Source organism: Oncorhynchus nerka, linkage group LG8 (genome assembly GCF_034236695.1).
Source record: "Oncorhynchus nerka isolate Pitt River linkage group LG8, Oner_Uvic_2.0, whole genome shotgun sequence".
NCBI lineage: Eukaryota > Metazoa > Chordata > Actinopteri > Salmoniformes > Salmonidae > Oncorhynchus > Oncorhynchus nerka.
The window spans coordinates 36,479,037-36,504,040 of record NC_088403.1 but is presented as its reverse complement, the minus strand read 5'-3'; the positions used below and the strand labels follow the sequence as shown (position 1 = coordinate 36,504,040).

Genomic DNA, 25,004 nt, shown 5'->3' with positions numbered 1-25,004 from the left:
TTAAAGTGAATGTATATCGTTTTCTTACGAATGTTAAACGGTTCGGTAAATGGTAACCAATCACAAGGCCAATTATAGAGGCCAATTGATGGAATATGTTGGATTATTGATGGCCACTAGCTGAGTCTCAAACAATCACACCAGCTTGTTACCTGCAATGCAATTTAAAACGTCCAATGCAGTTAAAAACCGCCGATCTAATTAAAAACGAAGAGCATTGGCATATTGTATGTAGCCATACAGTTTGACATTCCAATCTAACGTGAATATGTTTGTGAAATACCAAATGGTGTAGGCCTAATAGTTAGTGTTGCAATGACATTACTGATGTACGGGTGTATGGATGGAGAATGGCAGCATCGTGTGGTCATTGGTTAAGATGATAAAAGTGCAGTTTGATCCAAATAATTTCCGTCTTTATACACTAGATGGCAGCAGATACACGTTACATTGAATGCCCCTGTACTCTTGAGGCTGGAATAAGCAACCAACCACAAAATGCTGACTAATAACAACACAACACACCAATGAATGAGTCAATTACTTGAGTTTTGCAGTCTTAGTGGTTGTCTTGTTTTATTTACAGGAAAATACATTTTCACATTGATGTAAATGAACACTCAGTGCACATCCTCACATGCAGAATGAACAACAGTGCCAGAACAGGTGGGCTTAATTAAAACATTTAGTCTGTTTTCTCACCATAAAAAAATTCAAAAGGAGACTAGAAAAGAGGGGAGACAATGCCTCTTATTGTCTGTCAGTCCTATGTCTTTCTTGACTGAAACAGCATCACTAGGCCTATAGCACAATACAGACCCCATTCACATAACAGAAATTAGTTAAAGAAAATAATGACACAACACATGCATTAGTTACAAGAGGTACCATTAAATTAACAACCATTTTGCAAATCAAACTTAAATTGTCACCGTTGCAAAAAAATTGAATGAATTGCCTATGACAAAGTAAAATGCTATGATACATGTCAAATACAATACATTCGGATGTTCCACTTATTAAAAAATTGACAAAAGAATTGTATCCATGAATTGTTAGTAAGTAAAAGTGTTGTGGGAACATACTAGAGTAGCCATAACTTAACAGTTGCAATTTTATAGAATATCAAAGTATATTTGATTTTGTTTGAGTTTGATCCATAGTATTGGTTAGATAGCTAACTCACGGTCACGTATACATGTTTTCATGTATAGTTTCAAGCATCACCTCTTGATTCTACTCATTCCATACTATTCTCAGTCACTTTAAGACACTGTTTCATTCAGTAGTATACTATAGATACTTCCTATCAACAGGGCTGAGCAACAGTTTATTTTTTTTTTTTTTACAGTACAGTCAAATCAGGTTTCATTATGTCAGGTGTCCATTTCAAGACACAAAGTATTTAGTTAGAATCCCAAAGAATGAGGAGAAGCCTGAATATGTAGGTTATTTTCAGGCTTATAACCTATTTATAACAGTAGTTATACCCAAGTATATTACAAAAGTCCAATACTTTACTTCCATGAACAACTAACTATACATGGTGCAATTTATTTTATTTATCCTCCCACAATGCTCTCTGTTTAGCAATGATTGAAAGAGACAGTTCAAATATAATGTGATTGAGGCATCACTCACACTCACCCATTCCATGCAAAGGCAAATATAAGTACCATATTAACATTACAATATATAGTTTACATATTTATAACTTACATACATTCTTTTCCATGTCACTTCTCTTTAAGACAGTTTAGTCTGAGATGTAGTGGTAAAAATATAGTAGTTGCACTTGTTCTACACTTGTATGTGTACAACAAGTGTAAATATTCTGCCATTGCAGTTACTGATTTCATTCTGTGACACTGATGTCACAGTTCTTACAGTCAGGGTATAAGCCAATTAAATAACCAAGCACTACTATGTGCCACCCAATCAGTATACTCAGTGTTTGTAGGTATTACTGATTGAAAATACAGTATGGGGCAGGAATCAACAACTAGATTCAGCCACTGAATTTTTTCTTGAATGGCTGGTCAGGGAGGCCGAAAATAATTACAAATAATTTGAAGTCTGCAAATTGACGGCAAGAAGCCCAAACATATATAATATTTGACTTTAACGTAATAATTTCAAACCTTGCTTACATCTGTATTCGATCACATATATCTCTCTATTATGCTTGGGAATAGTTTGACATTTCCAAAATGTAAATCACTAGGAGCTGATTTGCTGGTGTTTTTAGTATTTTATGTCAAACAATAAAAAATAAAAATACACTTTTTTTTTGCTCTTGGGGGGGCCAAATAAAATCACCTGCGGGCCAAATTCGGTCCACGGACCGCCAGTTGGAGAACCCTGGTATAGGTGATACACTAACACAGCCAGGCTATAAGGCTACAGTACTAGAAGGACTGGTCTTGGATTTGACATATAGTAACCTCAGCAGAGCTGGCAGCTTTGTTCAGCAGAAGATTTACTGTACATACACAGGTTTGAACAGAGGCAGCATTATCAAACTCTAAAATGCATACATTAAAAATACATTTTATGACAATATCAAAAAAAGAAACAACAAAGTTCACAGTATATAGTCTGAGATAAGTCGCTGATAACAAATATGAATTGCTGAACTAGATTGATTTTAGTGTGGGTGGATATAACAAGGTAACAGTTAATTGTACTCAGCAACCAAGTAAACTGTACTGAACCACAACGGAAAACAACAGTGGTTATCGCAGAACACAATGTAAACCTCTTGCCGAAGATGTGACATTATTTCTTATAGGGGTGAAGATTGCAGACCGAGACAACACAAAACATCCTGTTCCACAGATATTACCCTAGTGACAGTGAGGAGGGCTTTGCCAGGTGATGTGTGTGTGTGTGTGCGTTAGCGTTCTTGTGCGTGCGTTTGTGTGAGCGAGCCCAGTCCAATTCCTGCGGTGCTCTGCTGGAGACAAGACAGGATGCCTTGAAATCCATTGTATTTGTTCAGTTAACCAGAAGCCTATTGCAACAGACCAACAGCTGTCACTTATGCACTAATGTCCAATAATAGCTCCTAAGATAACCATCTCTTAGCCACTAACAAAGGCAAATCAGGCCTGCGGTCAAAGTAGTGCACTATATAGGTCTAGGGAAGGGTGTTATTTAAAATACAGAGCCAGATAACTTGAAAGCTACTGAGGTATTTTGAATATATTACTATACTGCAGTTCTGAGGAGAAAACCTGTGAAAAACACATTCGGTAATGTAATAAGGAAGATGTCCTTATGACATAACCCAGCGCCAGTGGCTGAGATAACAGAAGGGGACACTCTATTATTGTACTTTAAATTTGACCAGCTGGGCTACCTTTAAAACTGTATGCTTATTAGCCTAACCTTAATGAATAACTTTCATATGATTGTAAAAACTTGGATGATCATTGTTTGATATCATCCAATTACCTTTCTAGTATTTTTCAATATAAAGATGTGCTCAACCAAAGTGAGTCAAGGTTAAATAAAAACATTTGTAGACATCATTGGACAGGTAAAGGCGCAACGCTCGCTCGCCATAATTAAAACAACGTTTTATTAGACCAGTTTAAAGACTGACGTAGGAGGCGATTAAATGCCGAAACGTCAATCTTTTAAACTTGTCTCGTAAAACTACGCATTTTTTTAATGGAAAGCTTTGAGCCTTTTCCTGTACATAGTAGTTTTTTATTAACACAAACAAATCTACACAATAAAATAAGGAAAATACCGTCTCGCAAAAAAAAACATAAGCCTACTACTTCACTTGATAACTACAACGGCAATAACAATTTACATTTCCTCAACTTGAGTAAAGTGCTAAAAATGAACAATATTTTTACTTCATTGTTCAACCAAATAAAATGTGAGTCTCAGCTTGTCAGAGATTTCAAGTCTCAACTATTCCAGCGATGAAAACATCTATAAAACAACATTGTTGAGGAATTCTTCAAATTCAACCCCAACACTGGACACGTATGGGAATATGCGGTCGGTGTGCGTTGAAACAAAGAAAAAGAATACTTTGACTTTCCTGAACATCCATCTCGCTCTTTCTTTCATTCCTCTTCTTTCAGTCCTTTGCTGCGTCGGCTGTTTTGAGGACTGAGTCCTCTCCCAGGATCTTACAGAGTTCGTTGAGTCTGTGTTGCATCTTGGGTATTCCTGCAAGTGAGGATTCGAGGCGCTGTTTCTCCTCGGTCAGGGAGAGACGAGTAGCGGTGTCCAGCTGCTCGAACCTCCATCCTCCCTCACCATCAAACTGTAACAGGTGGGTGTGGTACTTCCTGTAGGTATGAAAAGTGGAGCAAGAATATGGGTTAAGGATGGGATTATTTCATGGTTGCGCTAGGTTTCTCATTTTAATTAATTCATTATCCAGTCCAAGCACAACATTATTTCCAAATAGTATACAATTGTCGTTGGCCTGTTATGTTATGAAACATTATTGCAGTGTTAATGATGCTGCATGTCTTCTGTTCTATTGTGGTTGCAGTTATGTTGTGATTATTTTGTGCTGTGCCCAGCCTTGTAGTGTCATGTCATGTTGTGTAAAATGTAATAGGGTTATTAAGTGACTGCTAAGGTTAAACAAGCAACTAAATAGCAGCAGCAATCTCCTGAGAGGAACAGACTTGCACAATATTGTGGTAGTACTGTTTGTGTTTGCGCTGCAATCATGTTTAATGCCTGAGGCTAACTCAGAGAGAATACAGAACAGAGCACTGCTGACGTGACAACTAGTGGTGCATTTGCTTGTAGCGCATTAGTTGTTTTGCGTTGTTTTTTAAAATATTTCCTTTTTTATTTTTTCGACAGGTTTCTATACAGTTTTCCTTTAAAACTGTTCTACAGTGTTCAGTACAGAATCTGTGTGCTTCAAGACCAAAAGTGGCATAAAATATTACACGTTGAAGAAACTATCTGACTAGTCTTGCTTGCCATACTCATGGTGCTCTGCCTAAGTATCGGGGAGACGCAGCGGCTGTCGGAAGAGACACTATGACTGCATTTACACAGGCAGCCCAATTCTGATATTTTTTCACAAATTGGTCTTTTGACCAATCGGATCAGCTCTGAAAAATATCTGACGTGAAAAGATCTGATGTGATTGGTCAAAATACCAATTAGTGGAGAAAATATCAGAATTGGGCTGGACAGACTGGTCCAGATATGATATATATCTCTTACCAGAGGGAAGGCCTGTGGGTGATTGACAGTAATGATATCCCAGCATCCTTTGCAGCCTGGAATATTTTTCCCTCCACGTCAATGCTGACAGCACTGGTGCACTCATCCAACAGGGCATACTTTGGCCTGACACACAAGAAAATGGAATTTAGTCATTTATAACTCTCTAATGAACAATGAATTAAATCAACTAGACACCAATCAATCAGCTATCAAACAAGAGAGGAATATGGGCTATTCCATCAACAGCACCTCTAAATATCTACTATTATGTTTTTCCAACAGGGTTTAAGAAGGCCTAAGATGGCAGGCCAAGTATCACCTGTTGTAGAACATGCGAGCCATGCCCATCCTCTGTTTCTCTCCCCCAGACAACACATCCTTCCAGTCCATCTCTGCATCCCAACCTACACACAGACAAACAGACACACATCACAGTCAGCTAATATCGGAAGTACTGTCATTGACTACAGTTTATTCTCCATTGGAATAAGTAGGTTAAACACTACACAAAGAACAACGCAAAGGGTTTAAATTGTGTGTAACCGTGGTACCAACTGTGGTGAAAGTTCAAAGTTCAAGAATATTCAATAGGAGAAATACGCAAACACGCTCACAATCAAATCAAATTGTATTTGTCACATGCGCCGAATATAACAGGTGTAGGTAGACCTTACAGTGAAATGCTTACTTACAAGCCCTAACCAACAATGCAGTAATTTTTTATTTATTACAAAAACACCAACAACAAAAAATCAGAATAAGAAATAAAAGTAACAAATAATTAAAGATAGAGCTGATTGTTGGAGAATAACAGGACCACTGGTCTCCAATTAAACTACATGTCCTTAATAAAACCAATGATATAGAGAGGGATAGACTGATGCCACTAGAAAAATACAGAAATAACTTATTGAGTGGTCAAATGCACTACAGACAGCGCATAGTATGATAAGAGATACAAAAACGTTTTGAGGAAGGATGTGTTCGCTGAACTAAGACGGCCCCATTCAGTACATGTCTGTTGTTGTTAGGGAATCCCCATGGAAACCATATCATTCATCTCAAGGGTAAATGGCTTAAAAATAGGTCACTGGGAGTTTTGTCAGGCTTCAGCTACCTCTTTTCAAAGTGAACCTGTTACTACGCCTTCAGACCAACACAACCTTTTTTCTTCCAGGCTGACTCAGATCGGATTTCCTTCACTGCCCCTCCCCGGGTTCTTACCGCCCTCGCGGGTCACTATCTGGTTGAGGTTAACGATGTCCAGTATGACCTCTAGGTCCTTGTCTCTGTAGCCTCTGTCATGCATGTCCTTCAGAGAGTCTGGGTAGATCACCTGGTCTCTCAGGGTTCCAATGGACATGTACGGCCTGAGGAGAGAGAGAGGGAGGGGGGAGATAGTCAGACACAACATTTAGGTAAAAACGTTTGAGTGTGTGTGTGTGTGTGTGTGTCATGTTTCACCATTCCAATAAAGCCGTTGAAACACCTGGAAGATCTGGTAAATGTTTTACGACTCTAAGGTCTGGTTTCTCTCTCTCACTCTCCATGGAGAGTCTAGAGGGTAAGGTTAGCTATTGCTTATTTTGAATACATTTAACTGTGTGTGTGTGTCTGTGTTTTTATTTTACCATCCTTGTGGGTACCAGAAGTCCTCACAAGGATAGTAAAACAAGAAAAATTCTGACAAGTGGGGACATTTGCCGGTCCACACAAGGAAAAATGCTATTTTAGGCTTAGGGGTTAGGTTTAGGGTTACAATTAGGGTTAGAATTAAGGTTGGGGATAGGGTTAGGGGTTAACGTTTAGTATAGTTTTAGGGTTAGGGGTTAAGGTTAGGCTTAGGGTAAGTTTAGGGTTTGATTTAGGTTTAGGGGTAAGGGAAGATAGGAATTTGGATGGGATTCAATTATTTGGCCGCCACAAGGATAGCAATACAAATCTGTGAGTGTGTGTGTGTCACGTTTCAGGATTATTGAAAAGCCTTCAAACACCTGGGAGATGTGGTAAATATTTCACTACTCTAAGGTCTGGTTTCTCTCTCTCTCTCTCTCTCACTCTCCATGGAGATTCAGTTACTGAGTCTAGAGGGTAAGGATCCCTACTGCTGATTTTCAATACCTTTCACTGTGTGTATAGAGTGTGTGTGTGTGCATTCATACAGAATATTCACCCGTGCATGCCTGTGTGTGTGCCTCTATGCAAGCTTACATGTACAAATGTAGGATCTTAATTTGAGCCAGTTTGCTACAGCAGGAAAATAATCCTGCAGCAACAGGAAATGTGAATTATTATGTGGATTATAATTAATGGACATTTTTTGTAGGAGTTGAATTCCCTACAAGTTTGCATTTCCTGCCGTGCAGGAAAATTCTCAGCAACAAAAGAGTGATCAAATGAATATCCTACATCTATACATGGGTACATGTGTGTCAGAGTCAGTACATGTGTGGGCATAAGGATGTGTGTGACAGTGACAACCACTAACCTTTGTGGTATGTAGAACATGTGTTGTGGGGAGGGTTTGTGCAGCAGCCCCCCATAGACAGGCCACAGCCCACTGAGGATCCTGAACAGAGAACTCTTCCCACAGCCGTTAGGACCTGTGATCAACAGGTGCATACCTTCCTCCACCTGCAAGAAACAGCATTCACACACACACACACACGTTATAGCCTTGGAGTACTGAATAGTCTCATCACAGCTAATGTGTCGAACAACCCATGACAAGAGTTTGGAAAAGCCAGACTAGTCTGAATCATTTGATTCTATGTAGTCCCTACATATTTTTTGACATGGTTTATGATGAGTATTAGGAAGCCATACTGTCCTTATTTTATACCGTGCAATTTTAGTGTGTGTGTGTGTGTACGTGTGTGATTATTACGTGTGCTTTCTGTGCTTCCTAGCCAGGGTTCACTTAAAAAATAAATTCAAATTTTAAAGTGAGCTAACTTCCTGGTAACACAACAAAGAACAAAAGCATGTACAACCCTACCCTGGGGGAAGATGGCTAGAGAGTTAGGCAAATATAGTGACACATCACTATATTTGTGTGTCACACATCAACATTTAGTAGGATGCTGAGCAGGATCTTCAGTAGGACACACTTTCACAACACTCTAGAAATGGAAAACAAAAATCTGTTTTCTTATTGGATAAGTTCAGATATTACTTCATTTGAAGTTTTTTTTACTTCATTTGAAAACGTTTCATCACCACTGAACATCGCCCAGGATTTTGCTGTGATATTTCTCACCTTGAAGTTGAGACTGGAGACCACTATGTCTCCATTGGGAGTGATGATAGGGACACTCTCACACACGATGCCATTGTCCACATCGATGACTCTTCCTGCAGAAGACCGAAACAAAAAACAAAGGAGAAATCAGTCATTGTGTGTCGATCAATAATTCATATGATCATCAGTTCAGTCAACGAGAGTACATGTGGCTGCCAGAAAAATGTGAGGCAGCATTTAAAAAGTGTGAGAAAGTGTAAAAAAAAAAGTGCAGCTGTAGATACTGAGGATGTAGCCAACTGACTAACTAGCTGTGTTAGTGACGAGTATGTCCAGATGCACACATTCACCATTAGTATTAGCCTATCGGTTAGAGCGTTGGGCTACTAACCAAAACGTGGCTAGTTCGAATACCGGGCTGACATGGTAAAAAAAATCTGGCGATGTACATATCAGGTGTACGTGAAAATAAAACAAAACATATCATGATTACAGCTGAGTAATTTGACCAAGATGGTTGGAAAAAACGGCAATAAAGATACACTGCACAGGATTAGCTTACGCTGTGTCCCAAATTGCACCCTACTCCCTTTATAGTGCTCTACTTTTGACAAAGGCCCATAGGTCTCTGGTCAAAAGTCAGTGTTTCCTATGAGGATTCTTTTCAGCAGCGGTGGCAAAGTTAGCGTGGGGGGGAACGTCTGTGACAAGGTCACTTCTGGTGACTTTTGAAAAGAACATTCTACTCCAAAATGAAAGAATACATGATTATGTTGACACCATCTGAAATATAATTTTCCCTTTAAAACATTATAACCTGTAGCCTGAAATGAATAGGCTGAGGCTTGGGATGGCCCATCTGCATTTACAGTCCCCATTCAGTACTTTGTTGAAGCACCTTTGGCGAATACAGCCTCAAGTCTTCTTGAGTATGACGCTACAAGCTTGGCAAACCTGTATTTGGGGAGTTTTTCCCATTCTTCTCTGCAGATCCTCTGTCAGGTTGGATGGGGAGCGTCGCTACACAGCTATTTTCAGGTCTCTCCAGAGATGTTTAATCGGGTTCCAGTCCGGGCTCTGGCTGGACCAATCAAGGACATTCAGAGACTTGTTCCGAAGCCACTCCTACATTGTCTTGGCTGTGTGCTTAGGGTCGTTGTCCTGTTGGGAGGTGAACCTTCACCCCAGTCTGAGGTCCTGATTGCTCTGGAGCAGGTTTACATCAAGGATCTCTCTGTACTTTGCTACATTCATCTTTTCCTCGATCCTGATTAGTCTCCCAGTCCCTGCCGCTGAAAGACATCCCCATAGCATGATGCTGCCACCACCATGCTTCACCGTAGGGATGATGCCAGGTTTCCTCCAGATGTGGCGCTTAGCATTCAGGCCAAAGAGTTCAATCTTGGTTGCAACAGTCCAGAGAATCTTGTTTCTCATGGTCTGAGAGTCCTTTAGGTGCCGTTTGGCAAACTTCAAGCAGGCTGTCATGTGCCATTTACTGAAGAGTGGCTTCCGTCTTGCCACTCTACCATAAAGGCATGATTGGTGGAGTGCTGCAGATATGGTTGCCTTTCTGGAAGGTTCTGCCATCTCAACAGAGGAACTCTGGAGCTCTGTCAGAGAGACCATTAGGGTTGCAAAGGGTCGGAAACTTTCCAGTAAATTTCCAGAATTTTTCTGGAAATTTTCCATGGGAAGTAAAGCCTGGGAATTTGGGGAATTTTGATTCAATTCATCAAAAAAGTTATCTTATAACAGTGAACCTTTTTTGAGGGATACACATAAGGCATTTCTAGGTCTTGTGGCATATTTTGGTTATCCCCAATTCAATAGAATTGCAACCCTCTGCATGCACAGTGCATTCTTTCATCACAAACATTGGGGCGGCAGGGTAGCCTAGTGGTTAGAGCGTTGGACTAGTAACCGGAAGGTTGCAAGTTCAAACCCCCGAGCTGACAAGGTACAAATCTGTCGTTCTGCCCCTGAACAGGCAGTTAACCCACTGTTCCTAGGCCGTCATTGAAAATAAGAATTTGTTCTTAACTGACTTGCCTGGTTAAATAAAGGTAAAATAAAAAATAAATAAACATGTGCAGTGCACTCTTCCATCACATGTACAGCTGATTCTCAATATCTTGCACACTAATGAGATGCTATTGAGCCCACACTACTATACTGTCTGCCGATATGGACAGCCCCATCAAGAGGATCCTCCTGGATGATGTCTTTTGGGAGAGTGGTAAGCAGCCTGAAACTCCTTGAACCGATAGCAGTAGCCATTGCACTGATTGAGGAAGACAATGCAATCCTGTCTGATGTTCAGACTCTGCTTAAGCGAAGAAATCCATACTCCCCTGCCCACTTCACTGTTGCTCCATGCAGAGGAAACTGCAGTTCTAAAATACATCAAAAAGCATATAGACTTCTTCCTGGAGCCCATACATGCCACAGCGTACATGTTTGACCCCAAGTATGCTGGCAAGAGCATTCTGTCTGGTGAAGAAATTAACAAGGCCTATGGTGTCATCACTACCGTGTCTCGCCATCTTGGCATTGTTGAGGGCAAGGTTCTTGGCAGTCTGGCGAAGTACACTTCCAAGCAAGAGCTTTGGGATGGAGATGCAATATGGCAGTCGTACCAGCATATCTCATCAGCCACCTGGTGGAAGGGACTTTGTGGACCGAAGGTTCTTTCCCCATGTTGCGTCCATCATCCTGCAAACCCCACCAACATCAGCCGCCTCAGAGCGCAACTGGTCCTTGTTTGGGAACACACACACCAAAGCATGCAACAGGCTGACCAATACAAGGGTTGAAAAATTGGTGGCCATCCGGACAAATTGTAGGCTTTTTGCACCTGACAATGAGCCATCCTTACCAAGGTTGGAAAGTGACAGTGAAGATGAGGCCTCAGAGTCTGATTTTCAAGAGGTGGACATTGAGGAGGTCCAGGGAGAAGACAAGGAAGCCTGACAGGAAGACAACCAAAGTTTAAGTTTCTAGACTATCATTTTACAAATGTTTTTGGGAGATGTGATGGGTCATTGGGGATCATTCAATATTCCCTTACTTTGTTGTTCAGTGAAATCATCTCATGTGAAGAGTCAACTCATTTAATTAAAGTTCAATTCGTAACTAAATAGTTTTTAAAATGTATATTGGAAGGGATTGAATCAAATGCAATTACTTCTACTTATGATACGGTAAAGGGTTTATGTTTCTGTCTCCATATGATATGGAAAATATATCCAATGCAAAAAACATCTAGATTTAAATGCATTAATATTAACTTGCATATATTTCCATAAATTCCGATATATTCCCGTTAATTCCCATTAATTCTCATGGAAAGTTTCCACCTCTGAATATTCCCCAAAATGTGCAACCCTAGTGACCATCGGGTTCTTGGTCACCTCCCTGACCAAGGCCCTTCTCCCCAGAATGCTCAGTTTGGCCAGGCGGCCAGCTCGAGGAAGAGTCTTGGTGGTTCCAAACTTCTTCTGTTTAAGAATGATGAAGGCCACTGTGTTCCTGGGGATCTTCAACGCTGCTGAAATGTTTTGGTACCCTTCCCCAGATTTGTGCCTCAATACAATCCTGTCTTGGAGCTCTAAGAACAATTCCTTCAACCTCATGGCTTGGTTTTTGCTCTGACATGTACTGTCAACTGCGGGATCTTATATAGACAGGTGAGTGCCTTTCCAAATCATATCCAATCAACTGAATTTACCACAGGTGGACTCCAATCAAGTTGTAGGAACATCTCAAGGATGATCAATGTGAACAGGATAAACCTGAGCTCAATTTCAAGTCTCTTAGCAAAGGGTCTGAATACTTATGTAAATAAGGTATTTCTGTTTTTATTTTTAATACATTTGCAAACATTTCTCAAACCTTGTTGTAGCTTTGTCATTACGGGGTATTGATGAGGAAAACATTTCTTTAATACATTTTAGAATAAGGCTGTAACGTAACAAAATTGGGAAAAAGTCAATGGGTCTGAATACTTTCCGAAAAATTTAAAAAAGACTGAATGCATAAAGTGATACAAATATATGTTGTAACTTGTCACTCCAGGCGACTGAACATTTTAGAGGCCCTCCTCCTGGCCGCAGAGAAAAAATTTAGCTGTTTTAAAATTCGACACATTCTGTCATGGGGCGGAGAGAAAACATTTAAGTTTTAAAGCGAATTTCCTGCAATTTTATACATTTTGCCATGTGGCTGAGAGAAAATGTGCCGATTAGAGCAAATTTCCTGCAATTCTACACACTTATGCATTGTTCTTATGCCATCTGAATGACTCAAACATTCTAACAAAATAATGCCATGCAATTTTGGGAATTTTAGATTCTGCCTGACTGTCTAGCTTTAATTTGGTGATTGTCAGTTCTCAAAGATGACCATATTTAATGTTTAATATATAGATCCGTTATCTTTTATACATACTTTCTCTGTTTTAGTCATTTAACTTTACACTGAACACGTTTTACCATGGCAATATATTTTTTATATACGCTGAATATAAAAAAATATCGGCACGGCTTGAAGCTGGTTGAGAGAATGCCAAGAGTGTGCAAAGATGTCATCAAGGCAAAGGGTGGCTACTTAAAAGAAGCTCAAATATAAAATACATTTTGATTTGTTTAACACTTTTTTGGTTTCTACATGATTCCATATGTGTTATTTCATAGTTTTGATGTCTTCACTATTATTCTACAATGTAGAAAATAGTACAAATAAATAAAAACCCTTGAATGAATAGGTGTGCCCAAACTTCTGACTGGTACTGTATACATACAGTTGAAGTCGGAAGTATACATACACTTAGGTTGGAGTCATTAAAACTCATTTTTTCAACCACTCCACAAATTTATTGTTAACAAACTATAGTTTTGGTTCATCCTTGGGAGCAATTTCCAAATGCCTGAAGGTACCATGTTCATCTGTACAAGCAATAGTACGCAAGTATAAACACCATGGGACCACGCAGCCGCCATACCGCTCAGGAAGGAGACGCGTTCTGCCTCCTAGAGATGAACAAACTTTGGTGCGGAAAGTGCAAATCAATCCCAGAACAACAGCAAAGGACCTTGTGAAGATACTGGAGGAAACAGGTACAAAGTATCTATATCCACAGTAAAATGAGCCCTTATCGACATAACCTGAAAGGCCGCTCAGCAAGGAAGAAGCCACTGCTCCAAAACCACAATAAAAAAGCCAGACTACGGTTTGCAACTGCAAAGTACAAAGATCGTACTTTTTGGAGAAATGTCCTCTGGTCTGATGAAACAAAAATAGAACAGTTTGGTCATAATGACCATCGTTATGTTTGGAGGGAAAAGGGGGAGGCTTGCAAATGACCCCAAGCATACTTCCAAAGTTGTGGCAAAATGGCTTAAGGACAACAAAGTCAAGGTATTGGAGTGGCCATCACAAAGCCCTGACCTCAATCCAATAGAAATGTTGTGGGCAGAACTGAAAAAGCGTGTACGGGCAAGGATTGCCTACAAACCTGACTCAGATACACCAGCTCTGTCAGGAGGAATGGGACAGAATTCACCCAACTTATTGTGGGAAGCTTGTGGAAGGCTACCCGAAACGTTTGACCCAAGTTAAACAATTTATAGGCAATGCTACCAAATACTAATTAAGTGTATGTAAACTTCTGACCAACTGGGAATGTGATGAAAGAAATAAAAGCTGAAATAAATAATTCTCTCTACTATTATTCTGACATTTCACATTCTTACAATAAAGTGGGGATCCTAACTGACCTAAGACAGGGAATTCTGACTAGGATTAAAGGTCAGGAATTGTGAAAAACTGAGTTTAAATGTATTTGGCTAAGGTGTATGTAAACTTCTGACTTCAACTATATATATATATGCGGCAACGATTTAGAAGCGGTGGCCTGCCACTGGTAAATTAATATGGAGAAACACTGAAAGTAGTGCACTATATAGGGAATAGGGTGCCATTTGGGGCGGACTCTATGTCTCTCTGTAACCTTTAAAAAAATATGTTGATTTAACGTATACTGTAATTGTAAGGCAACAAGATGCAATAGGATTGTGAGTTTGCTCAACAAAATAGCATTAAAGTTGATTCAACGTACAATTGTAAGGCAACAAGCTGCAGTTGGATAGTGAGTTTGCTCAACATTTGTGCATATAGAGTGAGCTCCAAAAGTATAGGGACAGTAACTTTTTCGTTGTTGTTTTGGCTCTGTATTCCAGCACTTTGGATATGAAATGATACAATGACTATGAGGTTAAAGTGACTGTCAGCCTTAATTTAAGGGTATTTTCATCCATATCGGGTGAACCGTTTTAGAAATTACAGCACTTTTGTACATTGCCGCCCCCCACATTTCAGGGAACCAAATGTATTGGGACAAAATCAACTAAATGTGTATTAGAGTATTTGATCCAGTATTACTACCACGCAACAACTACATCAATCTTGTGACTACAAATTTGTTGGATGCATTTGCTGTTTATTTTGGTTGTTTCAGATTATTTTGTGCCCAATAGAAATGAATGGTGAATATTGTGTCATTTTGGAGTCACTTTTATTGTAAATAAGAATAGATTGTGTTTCTGAACACTTCTTCATTCATGTGGATGCTATATCGTGATTACGGAATATCCTGAATGAATCGCGAATAATGACGTTACAGATGCACAATTATCATTGAGGCTGGTAACCCTACGGCTGCTGGCTCTCTCCCTGCATGCAGCTCGGGGATTCGAACCGGCAACCTTTCGGTTACCAGGCTACCGGCCCGCCTCTCTAACCCAGATGCTACCACCAACCCCTGTAGTAAAGTGGTATACTATGGTATAGTTGTGTACTGAATAGGGAATAGCATGACATTTAAGTGTCTCAGAATGTGTATGTGTATATGTACCCTGGACAAATGTGTACTAAATGATTAACATCTCAGACAGTCTACCTTTGATTTCCAAAGGCCCATCGATGTGCATCTCTGGCCTGGCCACGTTCTTCTTCTCTCCTGTTCCCGTGGTAGATGTGGACGAGCGCTTGTACACGCCCCTCTGCACCTCACCAAACACCAGGAACATGTTGTAGACGCGCGTTGTGTAGCCTGCCAGCTCTGTGACCTATTACAGACAACCAGAAAGGTCAGAGGTCATTCGTTGAGGTAAATAACACTGGAGTCAGACTGAACAGAAAGGGGTTAGTTAGGTCATCTTACCCAACAGAGTTCCCTACCACTGCCCAAAAGTAGATGCTTGCAAAGAAGAGCAGTGTGTGTGTCTTTGGGAAAACACTTACATTAATGCACATGAACTACGGGAGCAGCCAGCAGCAGAGCTTTGTGTATAGCAGTGTATTGCAGTGTGCACTGAAAATCTGGTCAGGATAAGGTGAAGGGACATTATTTGATCAGATGATGCAAAAGCCCTCTGTATAATTTATGCAACTCATTTTCACTCATAGCTTAATAAACAATGGCTGTTTTTGTTTTTTTAATAGCTGCATGTATCTGTGTTTAGGGAACACACAGTACTGGTGATGGCCCGGGGCCTTCCTACAGATGTCATAGCCTGTATAATGGGACGGCTGTACACTCTTAGAAAAAAGGGTTCTAGAAGGGTTCTGCAGCTGTCCCCATAGGAGAACCCTTTTCAGTTCCAGGTAAAACCCTTTTGGGTTCCATGTACAACTCTCTGTGGAAAGGGTTCTATTTTTTTTTATAATATTTTTTTTACCTTTATTTAACTAGGCAAGTCAGTTGAGAACAAATTCTTATTTACAATGACGGCCAAACCCGGCCAAACCCAGACCACGCTGGGCCAATTGTGCGCCGCCCTATGGGACTCCCAATCACGGCCGGATGTGATACAGCCTGGATGACTGTGACCCAAAAGGGTTTTACCTGGAACCAACAGTGGTTCTTCAAAAGGTTATCCCATGGGAACAGCCGAAGAAGGTTTTTTTTGTTCTAGATAGCACCTTTTTCTCTAAGAGTGTAGTGTCAACAGGAGCAACCTGTTTTCACAGGAGCAACCATCTCTCACACTTGGGGATGGAGAGAGATAGTGACAAACTGTAGCCTAGAGACAGAAACAATTCCAGTCATGGAATCATCTCCTTATATGTTACTGCTAGAGGGAACTCCCTGAAAACAACCTAAACAGACTAAAAATAGGCCTACAGTATATGATCATTACTGAGATTATCTAGCCATAGACACAAACAGATTGCCTAGACATTACAGAGGATGCAGTCTACAGTGCTGCATGCCTACAAAAATCGAATCAGTCATACATGCGTGATTCAAATGAGTTGCATGCAAAACCTCAAACATTTCAAGGAGATCTCTTCCAGGTTAGTTAGGGTGCTGTTGGATTGGTAATGAGGAGCTGAACCCAGCCAGACAGGCTACATGGGTTGTGGCAGGCAGCCTCTGGGGCTGGCTGGCTGGCTGTGTTAACTCTCTCCTGGGAGAGAGGGCTACTAGGTGTAGTCTTCCCTGGTGGAGGATTATAATTATAAACCAGATGGAGGTTTATTCACAGCTAGGCAAAGCCAGCCAGCCAGCAGAGTGGCATAGGGGGAAAGCCTTAAAGTGACATCACTTGAACAATATTCAATCTTAGTCAAATCTGTACACCCCCAGGAAGAATATTACATAAAAAAATAAAAAATAAACATTTTCTGACAAGCGAGAATTTTTCACGTTTTCATAAACTCATAGAATGTTTGGGAATGATGTAGTAAGGCATTTGTGACATTTCTATAGCCATATAGAGAGGGAAAGCGGCCGTGCGTTTGGACAATTAAGATGCTGGAGTAATTAAAACAGAATAAACACATCTGTCCTGTCCAGGACCGGAGTCTACGCAGACCTGCGCGCCATAGCCAATCAGAGCTACAGTAGGCCTATATACAAACAAGCCATTTGCCACATGGGCCTGACGATCATTCACTTTGAACTGGACTGTGTGTTTACAGGCCGTAGCAACAGCGCATCTTTAGATCATTAGAAATCATTCGACAAAAGCCACTAAATACACCTGAATGGATTTCTGCAAATACCGTATGTAAATACCACTGGAGTCTTACATTTGGGAACTTTAAAATCCTATTGATCAAACAACCATGAAATGGTAGCCCTCGTATGCCTATGCATATCAACAAGATCAACAACTAATGCTAGCCAGAGTGGGAGGAGCTAAAATCTAATGAGGGAACATTATATAAACCCTCTCAAACTTTTTCAGTGGCCATCAAAATTGCACTGATAAACGATGGGGAATAGTAGCTTGCTCGTCCTCCTGCATCTGGCCTGCTTGTCCCAACCCACATATTGATAACTGAATGGGAACTTGCCTGCCTGCCCGCCCATTTTATCAATGCCAAATACATTTGATTGACAACTAAGAGATGTGCTGACTGTGGATAACATTCATTCAAGTTCAGCATAGCTAGCTAGCGAGTCATCTATGCACTTAATTAGCGAATGGAGGACACGTTTCCCTTGCTTCATTTTCATGCCAGCCAGGTCGGCTATACTCCTGTTGTAAAGATAAACAATGTGCTTAATATTAGGAAAGTTGAGAAATAAATATAGTAGGCCCAGCCTATAGAAAGCTGATGGGATCCTCCTCTTTTTAATAGCGGCCATCACTTTGTTTTCTCACGCAATTGCATAGCCAATAGAACCACCTGGTGGTTTACTCAATAAATTACTAGTAGTTTATAAATAGAGTGTATGACTCTCTTTCTTTATTGGTGTAGATGGTGTAGGCTATATTACATGGATTTCTCAGACTTTTTAAAATGTAGACGCTCCAAAGATCAGTGGCTTGTAGGTGTCACGCTGGTATAAAGGAGACAGGCGCAGGGATACACAATAGGGGTTTTTAATACACCCAAAACAAACACGTATACAAAAACACTGGGCTGTACCCAAACAAAAGAGCGATGGTAAACCTTGTTGACCGACACGGGACGATACCCGTAATACACAATATATATAGCACGCCGCATAACAGCTGCACCAATGCATAGGTACTCACACCACCAACAAACATGGGAACAATAACCGACAATATATAACATACTAATCAGGAGGAATGGAAACCAGGGGTGTGTAATCAGACAAGACAGTCCGGGGTTGATGATAATAAATCCCGTTCAGTGAAGCCTTTGTGACGTAGATCTCCGGAACTGGTGAACAGAATGAGCATCAGTATGGGGGGGGGGGGGTCTGTTACAGTAGGCTTTGTGTGTGGAAGCCAGAAGATGCTAAATGTGTTTATGTGAATTAACGGTCAATTACCGTGAGACCGGCAGTTATTTGATCACCGGCGGACAAAATGTTATGACCGCTAGTCTCAGGCTGTGTTCAGACAGTGTGCTGTGACTGCAGCAGTAGCGTAATGTGTACTACCTGTGTCTGTCTGAATGTGTGTGCCCCTGCAGCATAACATACCATACTATTACATAACCCATTGGGGTGTGTGGCCCTGTTCAGACACTGCGATAGGCTAGCTGCAGGGTGAGCTGCAGTGAGTGAATATTACCTCAGGAATGTATCTCTGGCAGGCACTGCCTGCCTCTTAGGGTGCCACAGCAACACACAGCAACAATCCCTGTATGCACATACTTGTTGGGTGACATCCAAAAAAACGGCCTAATTATCACATTCTGTCCTTTTTCATACTCTGTGTGTTCTCCACACTGTATGGGATATGACTAAAAGTAGCCTAACCTTCAGCAGGAAGTGTGATACTGTAGATCTAAGACAGAGACAGCGGTCTGATTTGCAAGGCAAAGGATTACAAAAACCAGTCTGACACCAACAATACTCAATTCCTCTTATTGAAAGGTCAACCCTCCCCCACAGAGTGAACCAGTGCACATTTGTCTTGTGCATCAGCCCCTTTTCTCACATCCTTGTAATACCGTAGATATAACTGTCATATTCACAAATATTTAAGTGAGCATATGACAACCAACACAGACAACGTTCAAATCAGCACTGTGATGGGGGACATAAAATGTCCTTTTGGGCCAAATTCTGGTAACTCATAAATAAATGACTGCTAAAAATATATATGCATGAATAGACATCATCATTCTGGGATTAAAATAAGGGATTACGTCCCTATGATTCAATGAATGAGCACGGCCCTTCTTTGGTGCTGCTTCATGTTGGTCTGCAACCTTGACAGACAGTTTGAAAGTCCTCTTGTCATGAGTGGGTCTAGTGGCTCACTCTAACACTGTCCTATCTATCACTCTATAATGCCACTTGAATGTAAGAGGAGACGAGACAGGAGAGAGAGTGAGAGAGAAGAGAAGGAGGGAGAGAGAGAAGAGAGGACAGAGAAGACTGAGACGTCACCTCTTTGTAGGAGGACATGATTCTCTCGATGGCGTCAGCTCCAGAGGCCAGGAGATTGCGTGCGGTGGTGAAAGCCTCTGTCCTCTCGCTCACCAGCACCTGAGTCTGACCGTCGGCGGTTTCTGTGAGAGGGGAAATTAAGGTGAGACACTATGAGATGACATACTGGGCCCCTAGCCCCTTGGCTTTCTGATCAGTGAACTCCTATGGGGAATGGCCTAAGGAAGGGCCTAGGAACAAGGGAAAGGGGCTAAAGATTGAAATGGAACAGATCCATTCTGTGCTTAGACCAGTAAGACTGTAATGACAGCTCGTTTTTTGTGGCCAAAAACCAAACAGTTGCCATATTATCAGTGTGCATGACACTGATTGGGGTGGAGAACACATGAGGTTGGTGGCTCCTTAATTGCGGGCGGCAGGGTAGCCTAGTGGTTAGAGCTCCGTTCCAGCCATTACTATGAGCTGTCCTCCCCTCAGCAACCTCCACTGGTGGAAACAACAGTAGCATTCAGTTAGTTAGCAGCTAACAGGATAATAGGGACAATAGGATGAATATACCCTTATCAGCACAACACAACAAAGTTCTTGGTTCCTGTGGGTTAACACATGCTGATCAGCTACTACTGTACAGTTGAAGTCGGAAGCTTACATAGCCAAATACATTTAAACATTTAAATTTTTCACAATTCCTGACATTTAATCCTTGTAAAAATTCCCTGTCTTAGGTCAGTTAGGATCACCACTTTATTTTTATGAATGTGAAATGTCAGAATAATAGTAGAGATAATTATTTATTTCAGCTTTTATTTCTTTCATCACATTCCCAGTGGGTCAGCAGTTTACATACACTCAATTAGTAGTTGGTAGCATTGCCTTTAAATTGTTTAACTTGGGTCAAACAGTTCGGGCAGCCTTCCACAAGCTTCCCACAATAAGTTGGGTGAATTTTGGCCCATTCCTCCTGACAGAGATGGTGTAACTGAGTCAGGTTTGTAGGCAATCCTTGCTCATACATGCTTTTTCAGAATGTCCCACAAATATTCTATAGGATTGAGGTCAGGGCTTTGTGATGGCTACTCCAATACCTTGACTTTGTTGTCCTTAAGCCATTTTGCCACAACTTTTGGAAATATGCGTGGGGTCATTGTCCATTTGGACGACACATTTGCGACCAAGCTTTAACTTCAGGAAGTTATGATGTCTTGAGATGTTGCTCCAATATATCCACATAATTTCCCTTTCTCATGATGCCATCTATTTTGTGAAGTGCACCAGTCCCTCCTGCAGCAAAGCACCCCCAAAACATGATGCTGCCATCGCCATGCTTCACAGTTGGGATGGTGTATAACAATCCAAATATAACAAACCAAATATAACAATGGTCATTATGGCCAAACAGTTTTATTTACGTTTCATCAGACCAGAGGACATTTCTCCAAAAAGTATGATCATTGTCCCCATGTGCAGTTGAAAACCGTAGTCTGTTTTTTTATGGCGGTTTTTGAGCAGTGGCTTCTTCCTTGATAAGTGGCCTTTCAGGTTATGTCAATATATGACTCGTTTTACTGTGGATATAGATACTTTTGTACCTGTTTCCTCCAGCATCTTCACACGGTCCTTTGCTGTTGTTCTGGGATTGATTTGCACTTTCCGCACCAAAGTACTTTAATCTCTAGGAGACAGAACGCATCTCCTTCCTGAGCGGTATGACGGCTGCATGGCCCCATGGTGTTTATACTTGCGTACTATTGTTTTTACAGATGAACATGGTACCTTCAGGCGTTTGGAAATTGCTCCCAAGGATGAACCAGACTTGTAGAGGTCTACAATTGTTTTTCTGAGGTCATGGCTGATTTCTATTAATTTTCCCATGATGTCAAGCAAAGAGGCACTGAGTTTGAAGGTAGGCCTTGAAATACATCCACAGGTACACCTCCAATTGACTCAAATGATGTCAATTCGCCTATCAGAAGCTTCTAAAGCCATGACATAATTTTCTGGAATTTTCCAAGCTGTTTAAAGGCACAGTCAATTTAGTGTGTGTAAACTTCTGACCCACTGGAATTGTGATACAGTGAATTATAAGTTAAATAATCTGTCTGTAAACAATTGTTGGAAAAATGACTTGTGTCATGCACAAAGTAGATGTCCTAACCGACTTGCCAAAACTATAGTTCGTTAACAAGAAATTTGTGGAGTGGTTCAAAAACGAGTTTTAATGACTCCAACCTAAGTGTATGTAAACTTCCAACTTCAACTGTATGTGGCATACGCAAATTAAGAGGGACTGTTTTTTTGGGCTTTGTGAGATTAGCACAAAATTACCTAAATAGAATCAAATGTCAGTCGGTTCAAATGAAAGACAGAATAGGCTACCTACATAAACAGAGATAAACCATGCAGAAACAGAGATAACCCATTACAACTATTCCCATTGCAACTAACTACTCGAAAACAAGAGGGTTTAGAAGAAAACAAGATGATGTCGTGTTGTCTATTACCGCTGTCAGCGAAGCCAGTAGCTGTGATGATGGGCACAGCCACCATGACCAGTCCACAGCTACTCCACACGTACTTCATGAGGAACTGCTCTATCATGATGTACCACAGACGCTTGGACAGGATCAAGTTCATCTGCTCCGCCAGGGCCCTGTAGCACTTCTGCAGCTGACGCATCTCCACCTGACACACACAGGACAGACAGACACAAACAGGCAGTTTGCATTGCAGTCACACAAGTACCTAGCATACACAGTATAGCACATTTACAACAAATGTACTACAATAGTTTTCACATTACATTCACATTGCATTTGAGTTATTTTGCTCTTGGAGACAGTCTTATCTAAAACAAGCTCATATAAGGAGGCTGTCAATCAAATGTTTGAAAATCACTTTTGGGAATTGGATATGATGTCATGGGTGTGCATTGGATCCAACTCAAAGGGATCCAACCCATGAGTATTTCTATTGTAATAAATACATAGTGACTATGCATGCAAAATCCTCCATGCATCCTTCCTCCTATACCTTGTGGCCCCTGTAGAAGGCGATCTCCTCTGCATTGGCAATGATCCTGGAATGCACATAGCGCAAATGGCCTTTCCTGTGGGCCTCTTCAGCTACTAGTTTTCCGAATTTCGGCGAGCAGGCCCTCAGAACCTTGGCCGTGCAAAACACCACCAACCCAGCCAGCAGGGTCGGCCCGCTGGCGTTGGCCCCCCTGGACCGAGCCGTCTGGATGAGGGTGTAGGAGGTGAGTATCACATCCAAGATGGGCTTAGTGAGGTTCGAGTAGAGATGCGCCACGGATTGGGAAAACATCATTACGTCCTCGGTAAGAGACTGGTCCGGGTTGGTCAGTCTCCCGTCCATGTTGCTAACTTTGTAGTAGGTCTGGTCTGTGAAATAGGTGGTGTAGGCATGGTCCACTAGCCGTGTGCGGAAGGCGAGAGCCAGCTTGCATTCCAGGTAGCGGATAACACTGTTCACGAATGTGGCCGGGATAGCAATAAGGAGCCATTTCATCAGTTGGATGATGAAGCTTCGTGGTTCTTTCTCAACGATTGTTTTCACAATCTTGCCATCCAAGCCTGCGACATAGATAGACAGAAACGTCCGGGAAATCAACGCGACCGAATGCAGAGACAGCAATCCAAGCTCTTTGGAGACAAGCTTTGGAAAGAGAATTTTAATGAGTTCAAGTATCTGCTTAAAAAATTCAGCGTTTACACCAGGTGACTTTTTATGACTCAGTGCATCTGTTTGTGATTTCATCGTCGAGCCATTTTCCTCTCCTTTAGACCCCCTTCTATTCCTGCATTCTTTCCGTTTCACGAATTGTCTGCAGACGATGGGGTACAGGGTTTTCACCCCATAGGCAGCGGCCGCGAGAAAGATAGCTCGCTTCGCTGCAGTCGCCCGGTCCCATTTCACTCTGGACGCCGCATCAAGTATATTGGACATCTTTCCCCTACAAAGCGATCAAAGAGCTAGTCTTCTTTGATGTTATTCCGTTCTACATCCACCGGGAGTTAGTATCATGATGGAAAAACAATCTACCTCATACAATGGTGCGATGCTTCAGCTAGAAAACTCAACCGCTAGCTAGCTACTACGTTCCAGTATTTCCGTCATTTGGTTTGGCAGTGTTTTATTTGGGCAACACCCCGGAAAGACACGATCGGTTGTGAGTGACATATTAAAATGAGGTCCTACTGTACGTATTACTGTACATACTGTATCGTGACTATTTGCCCAACATCTGTGTATAGTACACTTAATAAACTAATGTCATAATTGAAACAATAATAATGTTATTTTGTTATAGAGTGTTATAACATGGTTACTACCAACGTCTCTCTCATATCTGAGAGGGACAAAGTAGCTACGTCCTTTATTTGACGTCTGTTCGCTTGGCTCCAGCATCTTTGTGTCACGCGCTGTACCTGTCAACTCAACTGAAGCATCATTATAATCGGCTACTTCATGAGAAAGTTTCACTAGTAGCTAGCTAGCTATGTTTCATAAAAACTCAACAACGGTCACCTCTTTTATACTGCTAGATACAGTTCAAAAGTGCTGATAAAATACATGGCCTAATAGAGTTAATTTTTTCTGTCTGATTTTACTGGACAAAATGAATTGGGTCGGTGGTTCAAGGTAAGTTTGACAGCTAGCTAGCTAACGTTAGCTTGCTAAACTAACGTTAGCACTTTTACATATGTGCTTTTTGACAGTCTGGGTGGAACGAGTTTTAGAAAACCTTGTTAGCAAATATTCAACATTAACTTTCTCTTTCTTTGACAAATAACATTAGAACTGTAACATAACTGTTACTATTTATCAAAAGTATTCTACTGACCCCCTTTAAAAAAACATTATATTGACCCCCTTTTCTAAATAGGAATTTTAACTTGATTTTCCATTATAAATATTCAGGAACCGGTTTATGATGAGAAATGACATGAAAAAGCAGAGGGTAAGTTAAACCCACAGTGGCCTTAAATAAGGTCCCATATTGTATACATTATAATACAGTATACACTACCTTTCAAAAGTTTAGAGTCACTTAGAAACAGACGCCTCTCAAGTTGTCAACTGGCAGCTTCATTAAATAGTAACTTACTCGCAAATTACCAGCGTGAAGAGGTGACTCCG

At 41.0% G+C, this 25,004-nt stretch overlaps 1 protein-coding gene across 1 annotated transcript; it reads right to left on the bottom strand.

Moving 5' to 3' along the window:
- Positions 1 to 559: 559 nt before the first annotated feature.
- On the bottom strand, positions 560 to 23,993 carry LOC115133241 (ATP-binding cassette sub-family D member 2). Its single transcript, XM_029666272.2, has 10 exons — positions 22,875 to 23,993; positions 22,346 to 22,526; positions 19,845 to 19,966; positions 15,420 to 15,588; positions 8,480 to 8,574; positions 7,709 to 7,854; positions 6,445 to 6,590; positions 5,540 to 5,624; positions 5,218 to 5,343; positions 560 to 4,313 (listed from the first exon to the last, which is right to left on the bottom strand). The coding sequence occupies exons 1-10, from the start codon at positions 23,808 to 23,810 to the stop codon at positions 4,100 to 4,102; spliced, it is 2,220 nt and encodes a 739-aa protein (XP_029522132.2). The 5' UTR covers positions 23,811 to 23,993; the 3' UTR covers positions 560 to 4,099.
- Between the last annotated feature and the right edge of the window lie 1,011 nt (positions 23,994 to 25,004).

What these genes read in the sequence shown, in the direction of transcription:
- LOC115133241 (XM_029666272.2), bottom strand. Translation starts at nt 23,810, where the DNA reads ATGTCCAATATACTTGATGCGGCGTCCAGAGTGAAATGGGACCGGGCG. An exon ending in CCTTCTACAGGGGCCACAAG is followed by an intron (nt 22,527 to 22,874) that starts GTATAGGAGGAA and finishes TGTGTGTGTCAG; the next exon opens with GTGGAGATGCGTCAGCTGCA. An exon ending in TCATGTCCTCCTACAAAGAG is followed by an intron (nt 15,589 to 19,844) that starts GTGACGTCTCAG and finishes TGTCTGTAATAG; the next exon opens with GTCACAGAGCTGGCAGGCTA.